The sequence below is a fragment of the Takifugu flavidus genome, chromosome 18, assembly GCF_003711565.1.
Source record: "Takifugu flavidus isolate HTHZ2018 chromosome 18, ASM371156v2, whole genome shotgun sequence".
Classification (NCBI taxonomy): domain Eukaryota; kingdom Metazoa; phylum Chordata; class Actinopteri; order Tetraodontiformes; family Tetraodontidae; genus Takifugu; species Takifugu flavidus.
In genome coordinates, this window is record NC_079537.1 from 11968314 (window position 1) to 11985574 (window position 17261).

At 50.3% G+C, this 17261-nt stretch overlaps 2 protein-coding genes and 1 long non-coding RNA gene across 4 annotated transcripts; 1 reads left to right on the forward strand and 2 right to left on the reverse strand.

Moving 5' to 3' along the window:
* Positions 1-430: 430 nt before the first annotated feature.
* LOC130515389 (transmembrane protease serine 9-like) lies at positions 431-5298 on the reverse strand. 2 transcript variants are annotated; one of them, XM_057015581.1, is made up of 11 exons: positions 5193-5298; positions 3915-3935; positions 3655-3817; positions 3305-3573; positions 2902-3047; positions 2569-2821; positions 2308-2485; positions 1895-2148; positions 1702-1799; positions 1355-1566; positions 431-1261 (listed from the first exon to the last, which is right to left on the reverse strand). In XM_057015581.1, exons 1-11 carry the CDS (start codon positions 5245-5247, stop codon positions 1186-1188), a joined length of 1725 nt encoding a protein of 574 aa, XP_056871561.1. In that variant the 5' UTR covers positions 5248-5298; the 3' UTR covers positions 431-1185. The 2 variants fall into 2 exon arrangements, with proteins under 2 accessions (XP_056871561.1, XP_056871560.1); XM_057015580.1 differs by having other exon boundaries at positions 431-1566.
* A 2624-nt stretch (positions 5299-7922) lies between these two features.
* Positions 7923-8946, forward strand: LOC130514821 (uncharacterized). The gene is made up of 2 exons (XR_008947069.1): positions 7923-8669; positions 8785-8946. It is a non-coding gene; the product is annotated as an uncharacterized LOC130514821 (long non-coding RNA).
* On the reverse strand, positions 8931-16822 carry fus (FUS RNA binding protein). The gene is made up of 15 exons (XM_057014618.1): positions 16667-16822; positions 16219-16243; positions 15619-15779; positions 15344-15545; positions 14966-15183; positions 14661-14850; positions 12856-12890; positions 11085-11120; positions 10776-10885; positions 10541-10670; positions 10363-10461; positions 10129-10258; positions 9931-10040; positions 9725-9857; positions 8931-9642 (listed from the first exon to the last, which is right to left on the reverse strand). The coding sequence occupies exons 1-15, from the start codon at positions 16677-16679 to the stop codon at positions 9603-9605; spliced, it is 1632 nt and encodes a 543-aa protein (XP_056870598.1). The 5' UTR covers positions 16680-16822; the 3' UTR covers positions 8931-9602.
* Positions 16823-17261: the final 439 nt, after the last annotated feature.

Consider the following 17261-nt stretch of genomic DNA (forward strand, 5'->3'; position numbering starts at 1 on the left):
TGTACAAGGAATCTACTGTTTGGTCTCCTAAAATTACAGAATTGTTGCACATAAGTTTTTGTCTTTAACTGCTAAAGCTTTCAGCTCCTGTTCATCTAGTTTAGGTGTAAAGTTGGACTAGTAAAATATCTGTAAGGGACTCGTTAATTACCAGATTATTGCTGTAACAGCATTCCTTGCATGGATTTACTTCAATTTCACCTCTGTAACACTCCTTTTTTTATACACTAAGATTTTATTATTAAATATATTTTTTTCAAATCACAAACTGAGCTCTGACGCTGAATGTAGAAATAGTCACTAAAGGTGTGTGTGAAAAATAATGCAGAATAAAGCCAGAACATGTGGAAAACACGGCTGATAAAGGCCTTTTCAGCAGTGCCTGAAGGTGGTAGTTTGGCTCTTTGCTTCATTAGGAAGGTCAGAAGAATAACGGCACCCATAAAGGACCATTTATTTGGCACTTTGGCAGCTGACACTCTGCCTTCAGCACAGCTTCACTTTTACTGTGTACATTAATAAAAATGACATAGAACGAGACACAGCAGCAACATAAGGCGTTTTTTACTACTCACAACATTAAGGAAAATGTAACAAACTCTTCTTTACCTGAAGATTATCTTCATTTTTTGTGTTTTCAGAGCGGACAGCGCGTTCACGTAAACACCTTTTAGTTCCCTTGAATATGAGGTCATTGACGTTTGGGCTGATTATCAGTGCAACATAAGAAACCCATTCTCGTCATGCACTTCATATTCCGGCTGAAACCAGTTTGTGTTCAGAGTCTCTTCTGTATTTTTGTGCAACATTTCTGGGTGTGACTGAGAGAGAAGCTGAATACTGGAGAACACAAACGGCACGCTGGGGGCTCATCAGATATGGGCTCCTACCACTAAACATCGTGGTTCAAAATTCCAGTCTAAATAAGTTGTTTTTCTACAGGGTGGGGGGTGTGGGGGGGGGGGGTAACAGGTGCCACTGATGCAACAAAGATTTAGGAAAAAAAAGTGCCAAAGGAACGCCTCAGTAGCTATTGCAATGAAAAAGTGAAATGAATATAAAAATCAGTTTTGAACTATTTTAGAGGAATCAAAATGTTCAAATGAATCAGCTGGGTGTTTTCTTTCAGCCACACTCACCGCCGACGCAGAGGGACGAGCTGCCGGCCTCTGACCCATGCAGTTTCTACGACAACACCCAGAAACACAGGGACAAGGCAAATGGAGCGAAGAGGGGTCGAACAGCAGCGCCCGTGCTGGTGCTGGTGCTGGTGCTGGTGCTGGTGCTGGTGCTGGTGCTGGCGCTGGTGCTGGCGCTGGTGCTGGCGCTGGTGCTGGTGCTGGTGCTGGCAGACATGGTGGTGTTGCTGCTGATGGTAGTGGCGTTCCCGGGGGCTGCCGACAAAAGGCTGCCCAGCGTGCTCCTCAGGAAGCTGCTGAAGCTGCTCAGTGTTGTGAAGCTCATGATGCTTTGTCGTGTCCGACTGTTTGGGTCTTCAAAGGAAAGAACCGCTGCCTGAACCCAAGCGCTGCCCATCTTGCACATCAGCGGGCCGCCTGAATCCCCCTGGACACACAGGTGGAGCCACGGGAGAGTGTTTGTTTGGTTCATAATGGCCACATGAATATAAGCTTTTAATCTAATCTAGGCTACATAGATGGAGGCAGCATTAGCATGGCAGCATTAGCATTAGCCCCTCACCTGCTCGAGGGTAAACGTTTCGGTGCAGATGTTCCCCCCCGACGACACGTTCCCGCAGTTTACCACTCTGGTCTGGAATTCCTGCAGACGTTGTTCTTCTAAAGTTTGGCGGGAAACAAACAGGAACGAAGCTGAGTCAAGTGTCGGTGGCAAGAGGCCGCACGCCTGCGGAGGCGACTGTGAACGGGCTCACCTCCGCCACGCTGGGCACTCCAGCCCGCAACCCAGCAGGTCAGGCCTTCGGCGAAGGTTTGTCCGCTGTCCAGACAAATGGGCTGGACGTAGTTGGACAGGGTGGGGCTGGTTTCCAAATGAAGCACGGCTACGTTTGACCCAGTGACGTTGCTGAGAGTGATATTTGTCACATTTGCTGTGGCCTCAAAGGGGTTGGATCCATTCTGATTCAAACGGCCCAGAATGACGGTCCACTCGGACGGTACCGGAGAGCTGTGGCACAATCATCTGGGTTAGGATGGGTGTTGAAGCCCAAACTCGGAAGGTTTTTACAGAACGGCATGAGCATCAGTGTCACATGATCAACGCCTGCGCTGGATTAGATTACCAAAGCAAGCTCTCGTCTTAATTAGTAGTTTAGATTCTAATCACCCGGAGAAGCAGTTGGCGTTACTCAACACGGCGTTGGTGGACACCAGGGTCCCCCCGCACACGTGGCTTCCGTTCTTCTGCAGGCTCGCCATCCACGGCCACGTGCCAGCTGTCACAGAACTCCCGTTCAATAAGCGGGAATTCAGCGGAGCGTTGCCGCAGAAAACCTCCTGGGGGGCTGGAGAAAAGCAAGTGAGGGTAAATATGCGGGTGGGGTGGATTAGCACAGACTAAAGCCAGCAAATCATGGCAGCGACTCACTGGGAGTGGGCGCTGGGACCGTGGGCAGACCAGCGCAGGTGAACGAAAGGTCTTCGTCGATGCCAGAGGAGGTGAAGAGGAGGAAGCCTGGCTGGTTGCTGGTGATCTGACTGTTGATCCAGGTTTTATACTGGGAGACCCGAGCGTACACGCCTGGAGTATCAGGTCGAGCGCAGCCGGTGCCGAAACTCACGATCCCCGCCTGGATCCAGCGACTGTTCTGCTTGATCACCAAAGGGCCTCCGGAATCCCCCTTCGGAAAAAGTATCATTAAGTAAACACTTGTTATCAAAAACATCTTTACGAGATCCAAAATATGGAGAAGAATATCACCTGACAAGAATCTTTGCCTCCGCTGCGCAACCCGGCGCAGACCATGTTGTCCGTTATCCTTCCCACTCCGTAGTTACAGTTACACTCCCTGTTCCCCCTGATGGGCACCTCCACCTCCATCAGGTTTTGGGGGAAGGGAAGAGGCACTAAAAACAATCGAATCACGTGGAGTCAAAAAAAAGTGGTGAAATTGTTTTAACCAGAAAAATCGGTCCTGTAAAAACCACGAGGTGATCTACGCGTCTAAACTCCATCGATGTGGGATTGCCGTAGCAACCAAATGCATCATTTTGCCAACAAATATTTGGGATTAGCGGCACAAAATCACAACCCCAATGTTCAGTGCTGCCCTGCTGGAAAAGGACATTGAAATACACTTAAAATAGCCGTCAATCGAACCCACCTCCCGATCTAATGTTGCCCCAGCCGGTGACCCAGGAGTCGGTGCCGGTGTGGAAGGTGCTCTCGGGGGCCGCCAGGCAGACCGGCTGGATGTAGGTGGTAAAAGACACCGTCTCTGCCAGTTGCAGCAGGGAGATGTCGTTGTTAGTCGTAGTTGAGTCGTAGTCGGGATGATTGATGATCTGTGTGACTCCCAGCGCCTTCTCGTTGGGGTTGTCGCCCTGCTGGCTCTGACGACCCAGATACACGGTCACGTCGCTGGCTCTGACGCTGCCGAGGACAGAAGAGAAGCTGAAGTGAGTGGAGGCGTCCAGCACTCCCTCCCCACTGAGCTCACCCCCTCGTACTCACTCCTGAAAGCAGTGGGCTGCGCTCAGCACCCATCGGTTGTTGATGAGGGAGCCTCCACAGCGGTGACCCCCAGAGACGTGCAGACTGGCCTGCCAGGGCCAGCTGCCCTCGGGGGCCACCTGTCCTCCCACGATCCTGCTGTTGATCTGAGGTCTTCCACACACTGTGGAGAGAGAGAAAAGACAAAGGCCAGCCTGAGCAGGAGTCTCCCCTCCCTGGATCGGCACTTTAAACACTCGAATCTGCAGCTGTTGTCTTACCGCCTTCCTGTGAGCGAGACTCTGAAAAGAGAAAAACAAAGATATCGTAAAACGGCAGATTCCGTCGACATTTTCTTTGGAGTTCAAATTCGTTATCAGGAAAATAGTTGATCTTTGCTCGTGCGCCTAGGTCAAACACGGCCGTGATAGAGTGGCCGGACTGGTTCCACTCAAGATCGCTCTGTTATCTATGCTTAAGTAGAAAATCCAAACTAAACCAGACAAGAGTGTGTCACACACTCATTAGACATCATTAACATCAATCTTGCGCAACATCAGAAAAGAGCGCTGGGATCCGGGATCAGTGGTGATCTTCTGATGTGGGTCTTGTCAACATGCACCAATCCCATAAACATGAGTCCGATACGACTCAGCGGTAAATCGATCTCCTCTCAGTGCCTGAATTCAGAATTTCTCCTCTGCTGGAATGAGGACGGACCGGTGAGGAGGAGGTTGTGGCCAATATTTCAGCAACCTCAGACACTCAGCTGAGGTGCGGCTCTGTGTGGACCTAAACTCTTGCCCGTTCTGGATCTGGGTCCAGCTAATTCACACACCAACAGTTTCCTGCATCACCTGCGATGAACTGAAATCTGAGAGCCGTCGGGAGGAATATCACCGACCTTCTTTATCTCCTGAGCTTAACTTGAGCTCGGTTTGTCTTAATCAGGCTTCAGTAGAATCTATTGTTCAGATTCCCGTTAAGCAAAAGTGTTCTGTCCAGTTTGGCTCCTCCGTCTGCACCACCATCGGGAAGAACCTGCTGAACAATCTGCCGAGAATGTCGATTTTGAACATTCTTTGTTTTCAGAATGTCAACTCTGATATTTGCTCGCTCTCTCTCTCTCTCTCTCTCTTTGTTGGTGTAGAAAAATGCCAAACATGAACTGCGAACTTCCTGATCTGACACTAACGACGGTGTGAGAACACGGACCGTAATCATCCTCCTGAAACTGTCGTCATCTCTGTCAGAGGGAGGAATCAGCGCTTCGGCTTCAGAGCTTCACCACATCATGTGTCGGAACATCACGCGTGAGGATGAACAACCTTTCACAAACGTTCCCACACTGAGATCTCCCCGTTGGGTTCATCTCTTTTCGAAAGGATTTCTCCGATTCCTTCTCTGTCCTGCACTTTTCTCCGAGCATCATCTCAATATTGAACATTGCACATGCAGAATTATTAGTCTGTGTCTCCTCAGTGAGACCCAAGAGTCGCCCTCCGAGGCTGCGGGTTAAGAGTTATTGGCTCAGGTGTTCAGTGAGGGGGGGTCCTTACCGTGTGTGAGGAGAATCAGCAGGGACGCTACGAAGATCCTTCTGTCGAGAGCCATTAGTCAAAATAAACCTGACTGGATCTGCAGCGAGAGAAATAAGCCTCTCCTGCCAACACACCTCTCCCCATAATCCAGCCCTCGGACACGCCCCCACATACCTGCATTAGCACATCGCTGCCCTTCTCTCTCACCAGAAAATGTCCACTTGTCTTCGGTCGCCACCTTCTCTCCACATAAGTGCCGCTTGTCCTCTAGGTCACCCTGTGTCCTTCAGACAGGACTGAGCCTGAATGGTGGGATGGACCGATGATGGACCGGTGATGGATGAGGGATGGAAGGGGGATGGACAGGTGATGGATGGGGGATGGACAGGTGATGGATGGGGGATGGACAGGTGATGGATGGGGGATGGACAGGTGATGGACAGGTGATGGACAGGTGATGGACAGGTGATGGATGGGGGGTGGACAGGTGATGGATGGGGGATGGACAGGTGATGAACAGGGGATGGACAGGTGATGGACAGGTGATGGATGGGGGATGGACAGGTGATGGACAGGTGATGGATGGGGGATGGACAGGTGATGAACAGGGGATGGTGGGGGATGGAAGGGGGATGGACAGGTGATGGACAGGTGATGGATGGGGGATGGAAGGGGGATGGACAGGTGATGGACAGGTGATGGACAGGGGATGGACAGGTGATGGACAGGTGATGGACAGGTGATGAACGGGGGATGGAAGGGGGATGGACCGGTGATGGACAGGTGATGGACGAGGGATGGACAGGTGATGGACAGGGGATGGACAGGTGATGGATGAGGGATGGACAGTGATGAACAGGGGATGGACAGGTGATGGTGACAGGTGATGGATGGGGGATGGACCGGTGATGGACAGGTGATGGACAGGTGATGAACGGGGGATGGACAGGTGATGGACGGGGATGGAAGGGGGATGGACCGGTGATGGACAGGTGATGGTGAGGGATGGACAGGTGATGGACGGGGATGGACAGGTGATGAACAGGGGATGGACAGGTGATGGACAGGGGATGGACAGGTGATGGACAGGTGATGGACAGGTGATGGATGGGGGATGGAAGGGGGATGGACAGGTGATGGACAGGGGATGGACAGGTGATGGACAGGTGATGGACAGGTGATGAACGGGGGATGGACGAGGGATGGAAGGGGGATGGACAGGTGATGGATGGGGAAGGAGGAAGCACCCGAACTGAAACCAGGTGAACCACCCAGATCTTTAGCATGCTAATGGTCCACAAAGGCTGTATTTTCAAGCTCTGTCCTCAGCGAGTTTAGACCTTCTGGAGAGGAGAAACGTCTTCAAGAAAACCCCAACGAGTCCAGGTGACACAGAGACCTTATCAGGATGACGAGCAGAGACGCTCGACAATCTTGAATCTGGGTGGAAATGGACCGAGGGGTTTTAGGGAGTCGGGAAGGCTCCACAATACATGTGAGAAGAGGATCAGAACCTCCCCAGGACATTTGCTCCAGATGTGGGTATAAATGTGTCAGAAGGTCCTCCTGGTTGGGATAAAATACCGTCGTTTGTCTTCTAATTTCAGTCTGGGGCAAACGTCTCCGATGTTGGGTGTTATTTTTGGATCGGAATAACCCACGATAGACACGAGGAAACCAGAAGTGTGGATAAACTGGTTTGACGCCATTTTACTGGCAACTCCAGGAAACAATGATCAAGAACCAGAGCATCAAGGTCAGCAGGAGCCTTGAGCCGCGCTTTGATTGATGACTGATTGTTTGTTTAAAACCTCCAAAAGCTGTCAGCAACAGCTGGAGGAACCTGGAAGTGAGCCGCCTTTTGTGTTTAGGTGTAAAGTCCAGCCCACGTTTGTGCTGTGGTGAATGATCGACCAGGAACCTCAGAAAAGAACCGTTTCCACTGTTGTAGAGGACAAATCGTCGCTCCCCACCCCAGAACGACCCATCGGAAACAAACAATGGTTGACATTTAAAATAAACTGGCACGTACACTTGGGTGCATGTTTTATTACCTGTTAATAATTCCTATTTTTACTACTGGGAAAATAGTTTATTACCATAAAAAGTTCAGGAGTCAGGAAGACCAATAAATACCCAACAATGATGGAATTTAGTAGTTTACTAGTTGCTACTCCGCTTCTTTGATGTTTCCCTTTGAGCTGAGGACGAGCGGCAACGGCTGTCGGAGAGGAACGCCGCAGGTTTTTAAAGAACTGTTCCTTCAACGCAACGCTGCCACCAAAACCAAACACAATTATTCCAATTATTGCTGCCACCTGACGACACCTGAGCCCCCGACAACGGATGACAGAGCAAATGGGTTTTTGCGTCCCCCGTCTGCATTGGTCTGCCCTGTCCTCTATTCAGCAGCAGGTTTGACAGGATCACGGACCTGTGACGTTCAGAGTTCAGAGGCTCCATACGGGTCCTTTTAAATGAACAAATCCTTTATTCCCCCGGCCGAAAAAAACTCACCAATGAGGGATGGAAGGGGGATGGACAGGTGATGGATGGGGGATGGACAGGTGATGATGGATGGACAGGTGATGACAGGTGATGAACAGGTGATGGACAGGTGGATGGACAGGTGATGAACAGGGGATGGACGTGGATGAACAGGGGATGACAGGTGATGGACAGGGGATGGACAGGTGATGGACAGGGGATGGACAGTGGATGGATGGGGGATGGACAGGTGATGGACGGGTGATGAACAGGGGATGGACAGGTGATGGACAGGGGATGGACAGGTGATGGACAGGTGATGGATGGGGGATATGTTGATTTATTCAGTGAACGGTTAATGAGGACCGGTGGAGCTAGAGAGGGGTGTCAAGGAAGCATCCTTGGTGTCAAGGAAAATCCATCCTTGAACAGAGGTGGTTCATGAGACCTGGAGCTTCACCACCATGTGACCCAGCAGAGGAGGAAGGAGGAAGCACCCGAACTGAAACCAGGCGACCACCCAGATCTTTAGCATGCTAATGGTCCACAAAGGCTGTATTTTCAAGCTCTGTCCTCAGCGAGTTTAGACCTTCTGGAGAGGAGAAACGTCTTCAAGAAAACCCCAACGAGTCCAGGTGACACAGAGACCTTATCAGGATGACGAGCAGAGACGCTCGACAAGTTGAATCTGGGTGGAAATGGACCGAGGGGTTTTAGGGAGTCGGGAAGGCTCCACAATACATGTGTGAGAAGAGGACCCAGATCAGAACCTCCCCAGGACATTTGCTCCAGATATATAAATGTGTCAGAAGGTCCTCCTGGTTGGGATAAAATACCGTCGTTTGTCTTCTAATTTCAGTCTGGGGCAAACGTCTCCGATGTTGGGTGTTATTTTTGGATCGGAATAACCCACGATAGACACGAGGAAACCAGAAGTGTGGATAAACTGGTTTGACGCCATTTTACTGGCAACTCCAGGAAACAATGACCAAGAACCAGAGCATCAAGGTCAGCAGGAGCCTTGAGCCGCGCTTTGATTGATGACTGATTGTTTGTTTAAAACCTCCAAAAGCTGTCAGCAACAGCTGGAGGAACCTGGAAGTGATCCGCCTTTTGTGTTTAGGTGTAAAGTCCAGCCCGCGTTTGTGCTGTGGTGAATGATCGACCAGGAACCTCAGAAAAGAACCGTTTCCACTGTTGTAGAGGACAAACCGTCGCTCCCCACCCCAGAACGACCCATCGGAAACAAACAATGGTTGACATTTAAAATAAACTGGCACGTACACTTGGGTGCATGTTTTATTACCTGTTAATAATTCCTATTTTTACTACTGGGAAAATAGTTTATTACCATAAAAAGTTCAGGAGTCAGGAAGACCAATAAATACCCAACAATGATGGAATTTAGTAGTTTACTAGTTGCTACTCCGCTTCTTTGATGTCTCCCTTTGAGCTGAGGACGAGCGGCAACGGCTGTCGGAGAGGAACGCCGCAGGTTTTTAAAGAACGGTTCCTTCAACGCAACGCTGCCACCAAAACCAAACACAATTATTCCAATTATTGCTGCCACCTGACGACACCTGAGCCCCCGACAACGGATGACAGAGCAAACGGGTTTTTGCGTCCCCCGTCTGCATTGGTCTGCCCTGTCCTCTATTCAGCAGCAGGTTTGACAGGATCACGGACCTGTGACGTCCAGAGGCTCCATACGGGTCCTTTTAAATGAACAAATCCTTTATTCCCCCGGCCGAAAAAAACTCACCAAGAAAATTCTATTTTGGGCGTTTCGCCCCGCAGAGGACGGCACAGATTATAATAAATAAATAGAAGGACAAGGGCAAACATGAAGAGCAGTGACTCACATTTACAAACACGATTTGAAAATTAGCTAGCAGAGCTACGCAAACATGTTTGCAGAGGGACGCGAGTGCACGCGAGGGTTCAATAGGGACGTCCACGCCGCTCCTGTCTGCGGTCCCCCCTGAAAATCACCAAAAACACAGCAGTTAGGAACGCGCACGTCGTTGAGGGGCACCGAAGACCGTTGCTCCTCCGTGGCTGACCTGGCATCCATCTTCCCGGGGCCGTAGCCGCCACGCTCGCCTCCGCGGCCCCCCCTGAAGCCCCCTCGGTCTCCGCCTCGGCCCCTGAAGCCGCCTCGGTCAAACCCCCCCCGGTGTTCTCCTCCGAATCCTCCTGACGGGGGGAAATATGGAGGTTTTCCTACTGCATCAAACACACAGCTCAGCCCAACGCGAACAAATCCAACCTCGTTCCATCGGGGGCATCCCACCTCCACCACCACCACCGTCGTCTGGCTTGGGGGCCTTGCACTGGTTGCACTCGTTACGCCAGGAAAAGTTCAGGTTTCCACAGTTACTGAAGAGAAATAATCGTTTAATCAGGGGGGAGAAGGTGGCTTCTCTGATCTGGAATCTGTAAGAAACGAAGGTAAATCCATCCTTACGGGTTGGAACATTTCCAGTCTCCAGCTCTCTGCTGACCTCCTCCTCCTGCTCCTCCTCCTCCTCCTCCCCCACTTCCTCCTTGGAAACCTCCACCCCTGCCCCCCCCAAATCCACCACGCCCCATCGGCCCTATAAGGGGAACACTTTTGTTATTTATGGGAAGATGATCAGCCAATAGACGCCCGTGTGACCCCAACAGAAAGGAAATGAGTCCGAGCGGTCTGACAGGTTACCTCCTCGCCCTCGACCTCCCCTCATGCCCCCCCGCCCTCCGAAGTCGGCTCTGCGGGTGGCAAAGGACACTTTGATGGGATTTCCATTGAAGTCTTTTCCTGACGGGGGAGGGAAAAAGCAAGATGTCAATCAAATCGGCAGTTTTAACGAAGTGCGCGATGGGGACGAGGAACCCACCATCAAACCAGTCAATGGCTGCCTTGGCTGAGGGGGGGTCATCGAAGGAGACAGTGGCCTCCCCCTTCAGCTTCCCCGTCTCCCTGTCGGTGTACAGGTTGATCATGGGCAGCCCCGTCTTCTTGTTGACCTTAGAGGGAGACCACATTGAGAAGGACCAGTAGCTCCTCCTCCCTCTTCAGGATCCACTTCACGATTTAAGCTGAATAAATGAGGACGGTGCTGGAAAATCTACCTTGATGATTCCGATCTGCTTAAAGAAGTCTGCCACCGTCTCCACGGTGTAGTCGTCTCCCAGGCCTTGCACAAAGATGGTGTTGTTGTCAGAGTTGTCCTGGTCGTGCACTGTTGGGAGACACCAGGGGGACAGACAGCAAATCGTCAGCGGTGGAGGAGCAAACAGAGAAATGACAGCTGCTCCTCAAGCAGCCAGCAGTGCTGCAGTCAGAAGGTAGATGTGTGTGACCTGATCGGCTGTCAGGGACCAAGATTCACAGGGAATTATTATACGTGATTGCTGATGGCAACCTGAGCCAACACTTACTGAAGTTAGGTCCTCCGTGTCCCATGTCTCTTGGTCCTTGTGAGGAGGAAATAAAACAGAAATTAGTTGTGGAAAAACACCAACTATGACTTCAAGTGATTTATTTTTTTGGGACACTGGTATTTTTAGCACGGTCTACATTGGCTCTGAAAGGCAGCGAGCTTTGTCAAACCAAACAAAAACCAAACTGGTTTCACCTCAGGACTCGTAAACATACCGGTAATTACCCGTCACCTGCTCGCTGGTTTGTTCCTCATTCTCTTGCGTGGAGCAGAAAAAAAGTATTTACGACATCAACAGAGTAGAAACAAGGACGGGCTTATGGTTCTAAAGGTTTCCCAGGATTCCGTTGTCTCGTGGGACCCGTACAGGTACGAGGACAGTGGTAAAACCGTCCCTGGATGAGGCCTGACCTCTGCACCAGGAGCAAACCAGTTCACCCACATAACTTTACAAGCACATCCAGATAAGATCTCTGCATCAACTGGACTCGTTGGGGGGTTTCCATGAAGAGGTTTCGCCTTCTCTCCAGGTCTAAACTGGGTGAGGACAGAGCTTGTGAGTGGAGCCCTCGTGGACCATTAGCATGCTAACGATCTGGGTGGTCACCTGAGAGTTTACACGCACACTTCCTGAAGCACCGAACCCCTGCTGACGCCCCCGCCATGGTGCAAAAGACAGTTTTCAGAAGGTTTTAAAGGAGCACCGTGGACGCTGCCGGTGAGGTCATTCACCTTCTGACATGTCACTCAGAAATGCATCCGCTCGCCGCCGCGGGGCCGTGACTCATTGACTGATAATCTGGTTTGAAGAGTCGGAATGTGGGAATGTTTCTTTGCGGATCAGTTGGTTTGTGTCAACAACACCATTATATCAGGGCCGCTCTTCTGCACGCACGACGTCATTTGAGGTTTCCTACGTTACGGCCCAAAAGCTCATTTCCTGCTACGGTTGAGTGAAAAATTCACCGCCCATTCGTTGATGTCAATCAGGCTGAAAACACAAACAAGACTTCATCCTGTCTGGGTTTGTGTGTGATCACCCACACCAACGGCTCCACGCCGCCAACTCCCCCTACTGGACAGGTAGGACGCTGGCTTCCCTTCAGCCCTTCCTTATGTTTTACCCTCGGTACCACATATTTTACATCACACACATCCTATGGACTTTCAAAAATAGCTCCTTCACACACACACACACACACGTGTTTACAGCCTCCGGTCCATCCGACAGTTGCACTGTGAGCTGCAAACATCTGAGCTTCGTGGGCCCGTTTCTGGTTGTGGTTTGGGCTCCACGTTTGTCTCTCCCCGTGCGCATCGGTCCGCGCCTCCCTTCAAACCAACCCCCCCCCCACACACACACACGGGAAATGGCTCTGGCCGATTGGGGAGCGGAAGGCAGTCGACGTCAGTCGGACAAGCAAAAGAGCAGCGGCAGGTTTTATTAGAGTTGCTTATTTGGGAGTATTTAGGGCTCGACTCCCCCGTGATGTGGTTTCACCTGGAGAATCGGCCCGGATGCATCGGGACACCTTGTTTTGAGCTGGATTTAGTGGACCGATTCATCGTAACCGGCTGATGAGTCAGGGATGCAGGACAGCTCCGAACAATCCGCTCCACATGCATCGTATTCTGGACTCTGCAGCTCTGCGACCGTCCGAATTCCACCACACTTCCACAAATCTGCTTCACACATGCTCCGCGTACACTAGCCCCCCTCCGCTTAGCTCTGCAACCTTTTGTTTTATTCAAATGTTTTTGTCACTTACCACCAAACTTATTGAATCCTCCACGATCGCCCATTCTGATGAGGAGGAAGAGAGAAACGACACGCATTGGAGGCTGGGCTTGACAGCGATTTCTCTCAATGGCTTGTGGGCAACCGTCACTCTCACAGCCTCGTAAACCACCCACCCCCTCCTACTTTGCCCCGCCCCCCAGAACCCATAACTTATCTAATCACCCTTCACTCAGGACAAGAGGCCACTTTAAAGACCTTGTCGTTTCACAGGTAATTTGGTTCCAGGCCTAACGTCTATGCACCCATTTCCCATTAACATATCACTTAGTTTTGTGTCAATAAACCAACTCCTGGCGAATCTTCGATTCCTGGATGGAGGCTTTACTTCGTAGGTCTGACAAGCTTTTTTTTGCAAATTGCAGCAGTTTCCGAAACAAATGCTGAAAAAGCTTTTTGGCGTCTCAAATTGAAAGGTTTGCTGCCACTGTTAACGGTCGGGTTACTTCCCAGGTTTTGCATTGAGGGCTTAAACACATAAGCCAGCCTGGAGAGACGGTAAAAGCCTAGGAGAAGATTCAAAGATTGATTAAAACAGAGCATGACACAGTGATTCTTCATGGGCTGGTTGGGAAGGTGGTGAGAACAGGTGAGAAAGGCAGGTGATGAAGATGAGGAAGGAGGCGCTTTAGCTCCGCCGGCCGCTCGGGCCAAAGCGCGCGCGCGGACACTTTTCACCCTTTAGTAGGTCGGCTAATCGGCGCTGGGATCAGGTCAATGACGCCGTGATGGAGAATGACTCAAATAAAGAGAATGAAATGGAAAACTAGACTATTTTATCCCGAGGTTAATGGAGACACTTTATGGGAAGAGTGCAACAAAGGAACTTACCAGTTTCTTTACTTTAAATCTTCCAGTGACATTTATCCTGCTCTGTGGTGGCTCTGTCCCGCACAAACTGGCTCTGTACTGGGTTCCAACACATCGCCCGTTTGCCTAACTGGCAAGTAGGTTGTGAAGGAGTCAGCTAGTTTAGAGGCTGCTGTGTTTATTAGACTAAGTTATTAGTTTAAATCATCGCTTCCAGTTTGACCTCGGTTTGGTTTACGTTCTGCTTTTCTGTGTCACGTGTCTAAAAACACCGACTGGCCTCAGAAGACGCCCAGTCTTCCCAGTCTTCCCAGCCCAGATCCAAACGGCCGTAACTGGACACTTCCCCTGTTTTCACGGCGCCATCGGTCACAGGTTTGTCCACTTTCGTGCCTCCGGGGTCGCAAGGCCGCCTCTGATGGATGACTTCTGACAATAATTCACCTACGAAACCCTTTAGGAGCGACCACATCCAACCTGAAATAACACGCTACCGTCGTGTTTTTAGGCTTCAGAGAGCAAAACCTTTTCTCTTTGAACCCAGACGGACGGTGAGTTGTGACGGTCTCGTACCACAATGGCCATTTGATCCTTTTCACAAAGGTCTGTGGTAAGAAAAGGGCGGGACTAAACCGTTAAACCACCTTCGCATGCGCGAGCCGATAGAGGGAACACGGTTAACTGAGCGCGACTCGGGCCACAGCGTCCAGGCTGTTACCTGTCAGCCTTTTAAAACCCATTTGCAGGGTTCTTTTGTCCCAGAAAGGTGCATGCAGGTTTCAACCACCCCCAGTAACCCTCTGGGAACACAAGAATTGCCTCCTCTGCATGCATTTACCACAGAGAGAGAAGCAAGAGCCTCTGAAAACTGGGATGGCAAAAAACACGGCAGTAGTCCGGGTGGCTCCTTTGACCCTTGACCTCGAGACGCTGAACGTGTGTGTGCTCGATCGGGTTAACACTTACCCCATGCCCCCTCTGCCTCTCGGCCCACCTCGGCCTCCTCGATCAAAACCCCGATCGTATCCGGGACCGCCGCGACCTCCGAAGCTTCCCCCCCGTCCTCTGCCGCCACGGCTCTCCTGACCGTAACCTCCATCGGGACTGCTGTACCCTCCCCCCCCTCCGCTCAACGGGGGGCTTTCGTCTCCATATCCTGAGAGCGACGAGCAGCGTTTAGCGAGAGCAACAGAGACGCGCATTCGTGCTAACCGAGCATTAAACTGGGACTAATGACATCAAACCCATACACAGCATAAGTGAAACCCCACCTTGCCCATAATGGCTCTGCTGGCTGAAGCTCTGTGGGGGGGGGGAGCTGTAGCTCGGGGGCTGGTTGTAGTGGCCTCTTCCGTGCTGGGACGGCTGTTGGTGGCCTCCACTACCCCCATAGCCACCGGCTTGCGCTCCAGAACTTCCATAACCTCCGCCACTGTGGCCGCTGCTCGGGGGCTGGCTGTAGCCGGGGGACTGTGAGCTACTTTCATAGCTGTCGGGGACGTAAAGAAATACGTTTGAAGAAAAGACCAAGCAGTAGCATCAGGAGGATTTAGCTCCATCTCATTCATGCACACATTCACTTTAAAAGGCGCCAGGGAGCCTTTGCTTCTCTGGTTAGCAACGTCTCCGGGAGATATCTGATGTCTCACCCTGAAGACGATGACGGTGGCGGCTGCTGCTGACTGTACCCCGAGAAGGACGATTGCTGGTTGTAACTCATGCCGGAGGACTGGCTGTTGCTGTTGCTGTTGTTATAGGCTCCAGAACTATAGGACTGGCTGGAATTAGCGTAGCCACCACCTCCTCCTCCTCCTCCTCCTCCTTGATTCGACGACGGAGAACCGTATCCACCTGTCAGAAAAGGAACGTGTCAAATTTGGCGTGACAATCGTGGGACTCTGATCCAGTTCGTGTCTCCTTCTACCTGACTGGGTTTGGCCGTAGCTGCCGTATCCTCCCTGGTTATATGAGCCAGCGTTGCTGTCAGAGCTCTGGTTGTAGCCTCCATAGACCTGCGGGCTGTAGCTGCCAGACTGACCGTAGCCCTGATTAGCACCCCCACCTCCACTGTAGGACCCGTAGCCACTAGATGAATCAATACAAGTAAATATCATCATACAATTGAAGCTACACCAACAGTCACCGCTGTAATGATTTCCACATTGACAGTTTTAATTATTATACCCAGAGAGAGCGTTAAACCAAAGAAAGAGCCCAGGACTTACTACAAATATGATGGTTTGCAATGTGGAGCATCATCACAATTTCATATTGTACTTTTGTTATCGTTTTCATACTTGCACCTTTATTATATAGGATTATGAGTATATAATAGTTATACACAGTCTGCTCTTTGCATGGTTCTTGTGTATACACTCCTAATGTTAATACATTATTTTAACCCCGTGTAGTGTGTTTGCATCCTGTTAAACTGCTGAAAATGTGAATTTCTGTGAGAGATATGAACCTCTAAATGAAGAACAGATGACATAAACCACTGTTTATGGAGATGCTTAATACTCACCCTTGGGAAGATGTTTGGGAATAATCTAGGAAATACAAAAATAAGGAATAAATCATCCCAAATGCTGAGAGAAATGACAGCAGTGTTTGAACAGGAGGGGCGGGGAGAGGGAGAGACCAGTAACGCGATCGGCTAAAGCTACATGCTAACAGAGCACAACGCTATCCAAATAACCGCAGAAAGACATGACGTAGATCCCAATTTTATAGGATTAAGAGCTCCTCATTTGGGGCGACTGCATTCATTCTGAAGATTTATGCAGCTAGATGAGAGACTTTCTCGGGCGACCTCGTCCGTTCTTCGTTAGCCTTTAGCGTCTTTTCGGATAGCTTTTCCTTCACCGGTAACGTTACATCCGAGCTAAGCTATTTGGCCAAAAGCTGGTAAACACTTGCGGGGAGACGGCGTGGCTTTGCGGTGCTTCTCTGAGGTTCTGAGATTTTCTTACCATTAGACGCCATTTCGTCAAACAATAGGAAGACTTCCTTTAAAAGCCAAGTGCGCTGCACAGACCGACGTCCAAGGAAAAGGAAGATCCACGATTAGCTGCAATGGTGTTGACAATCTATGCGTGTAGTTCCGCGGGTCTCCACAAGGGGGCGACATTGTCATCCGCGAGTCTCCACAGGGGGCGCGCATTGATATGTAAGTGAATATACATGTAGTACCGTGGGTGTCCACAAGGGGGAGTATCATTGGTGCCAAAGTGACGGTACCTGTAGTTTCACGGGTCTCCACAAGGGGCGGTTATTGGTGTCCAAGTCTTTTTTTAAATATTAATCTATTGTATTCCCACATACTACATATGAGAAATTTCCTTAAATTTCCACTTGAGCACGTTTTATCGTTTGAAACCCATTAAAATCATTTCTGCTCAGTGGTATTATTTCAGACGTTTTAGAAATGTGCCTGGAGAAGAAATGAAAACTAATTTCCTCAGATGTGCTTTGAACAAGTATGAACATACGATCTGACATAATCACTCATTTGTATTCAGCCTCCTATAGAAATGATCCTAATGTTTGAAATGCTGCACTGCACCA